The sequence below is a fragment of the Myotis lucifugus genome, unplaced genomic scaffold, assembly GCF_000147115.1.
Source record: "Myotis lucifugus unplaced genomic scaffold, Myoluc2.0 scaffold_11, whole genome shotgun sequence".
Classification (NCBI taxonomy): Eukaryota; Metazoa; Chordata; class Mammalia; order Chiroptera; family Vespertilionidae; genus Myotis; species Myotis lucifugus.
In genome coordinates this window covers 8,253,423-8,256,117 of record NW_005871059.1, presented here as the reverse complement: position 1 = coordinate 8,256,117, position 2,695 = coordinate 8,253,423, and the positions used below count along the sequence as shown (strand labels likewise).

General features: G+C 39.3%; 1 protein-coding gene across 1 annotated transcript in view; it reads left to right on the top strand.

Annotated features, from left to right (window-relative positions):
- ADGRG6 (adhesion G protein-coupled receptor G6) overlaps positions 1-2,695 on the top strand; it is a 132,750-nt gene that overhangs the window by 102,288 nt on the left and 27,767 nt on the right. Inside the window, 1 exon segment of the mRNA XM_006084498.3 lies at positions 1,590-1,635. Coding sequence (XP_006084560.1) covers positions 1,590-1,635 — 46 coding nt within the window.

The window sequence follows — 2,695 nt, the reverse complement described above, 5'->3', positions numbered from 1 at the left end:
GTAGATGCAGTTGTACTATCCTGCCATTAAAAGTTTTGTTTTTTTAATTTTAATATATTTTTCAATCACAGTTGAAGTACAAAATTATATTAGTTTCAGGTGTACAACCCAGTGATTAGATAACCCTGATAAATTTAGGAAACCCCCCCCCCCTGCACCATACATAGTTATTACAGTATTCTTGACCGTGTTTCCTGTACTGTACTTTACGTCCCCGTGACTATTCTGTAGCTACCAATCTGTACTTCTTAATCCCTCCACCTTTTCCACCCAGCCCTCCAGCCCCCCTCCCAACTGGCATTTGGTTGTTTTTTAAGGTCAAGATCATTGCTACAGAGAGCACAGCCGGGTAACAGGATTGACTTAAGTTTTGAGAGGTTAACCGTTATCTAAAATCTTGGCAAATGCTTTCTTAATTGCTATATTACCCTGGCAATCATCTGTTTATATGAAAAAATTACATGGGGGTTTGTGTTGTCGCAGGTGGTCCAGGCACGGGTTAGTCCCCTTCTTATGGAGGGTCCCAGTCACGATTCCACCATTTATTAGGCAGGCAGGAAGGCGGGCGGAAGTGAGCGGGCTGATAAGGACCGAGGCTTGGAAGTTAAGTCATCTACTCACTAGTTCTGCTTTGTCACGAAACCCTCGACCTCCTCGTTTTACCTTCTGGCCTCCTTTGTTTCAGCTCCCAGCTCCTTTATCCGTAACAATTTTTTTATTGTGGTAAAATATACAAAACAAATTTTACTATTTTTTAAGGACACAGTTTGGTGACATTGAGTACATTCACATTGTTCTGAAACCATCACCATGTGCATCTTCAGAGCTGTTTCATATTCTCACTGAAACTGCACCCATAGAATAACTCCCCTTGCCCCTCCCCAGCCCCAGGCAACCACCTTCTTCTCTCTGTCTCTGAATGTAACTGCTCTAGATTCCTATGTAAGTGGAATCATACAGTGTGTGTCCTTTTGTTACTGGCTTATTTCACCTAACATAATATTTTCAAGATTCACCCATATTATAGCATGTGTCAGAATTTCCTCCCTCTTTAAGTCTGAATAATATTCCATTGCAGATATACATACATACATACATACATACATATCTCCCTCATTTTGTTTATGCATTTTTCCATCCATGGACACTTTGATTTCTTCTACCTGTGGCTATTGTGAATAATATTGCTAATATTGCTGTGAACATGGGTGTGCAAATACCTATTTGAGTCCCTAATTTCAATTCTTTGGGGTTATACTAGACATAAAGAAGTTTAAAGAGGAAGTAAAATTACAGTGTAAAGAGTTTTGCTAAATGCACAGCATTTTATGATGGGGCATATATAGTAAACTTTAGGTAAATGAGTAACACAATTCCTCATGCGGTTATAGTTGATTTCCACCTGAAGTCTGTGTGAGAAGAGGTTACCCCTGGATTGCCTGTCATTCGTAGGTGCTGTTGGTACGACTAATGCTGACCCATTTCTTTGTGCAAACCTTAGCATTTTACTCTTTTCCCATAACCAAACCATAGGATTTTTCCATTTATTTTAAACACAACTTCATATTTTTATTCTTATGTTAATATAGGCAGTGCCTAATCCCATCTGTGCCTTCTGGGATCTGAACAAAAATGGTAAGTTTTCAAATATATTGGCTATCTTAATAACAACTGACTTTTAAACTTGTTAGACACCCCTGTATCCTTTTATTCCACCCCAAACCAGAGTGAGTCACAATATAAGTGTGATAGCAACTGAGCTGAAAATTTTAGTTTGGGTAGCTTGGGAACTAAATTCTAATTTCTAAAACTTTTTATTCATTGCAAGAGGAAATAGAAAGGTGTGGCTCTTTAAAAATTCAAACCTCTTTAATTTCAGTAATTTATAAAATAGAGTAACATTTGTATTGCCATTGTAGGTGAACATCGATGTACACTTGGTCTCACTCTTCTAGGACACTTCTGAGGAGGTTTTGCGATGTGCATAAGGCATATAACTAGAAATCCAGCTTGTGGCCCTCAGAGTATGGGAGAAAGCCCACCGCAGGGCTGAAAGATAGGGATGGTTATAATAGGTGTATACCACTGGGAACAAGTGAGCTGCCTCCTGAATGACGTTTGACAATCAGGAGACAAAGGCAAAATTCAGAGTTCGATCATGAGGTGTAAGGTGTGGAGATCTCTTTGAAGGGAAGGACCAGAGATGAAACCTCCCACTTCTACCCCCTAAGGGTCACCTTCCCTTGGGGTCCCCATTGGGATTATCCTGCTTCTTGGCAGAGATGTGGCCTGCAGATGTCCAGACCTCTTTCCTCGATACTCTATCACAGCTGGAAGGTTTTTTTGTTTAATTTTTAGTTGCCCAGTTTTGAAAAGTTCCTGATTTACTAGATACATAATTTAAAAATGATATTATCTTCCATTCTTAAAAACATTCTTCAAATGTATCAGTTGCTCATATTCCACAGCATAGTATAAAAGTCAGGACAGATGTATTAAAGGCATTTATCGGAAGTTGCCTCTGTGCACCACTGCCATGTCCATGCTAACATGTTCCAAGAAAGGCCTTCCTGTTCTCATGTCTTCACGAAAACATAGACTGACTGACTCCGAGGTGGGAAAAAAGTTGATTTCTAGAGGATTTCATCCATATATAATGTGTTTGGAAAAGGATATTCCCTTTTAGGAAAGTCTG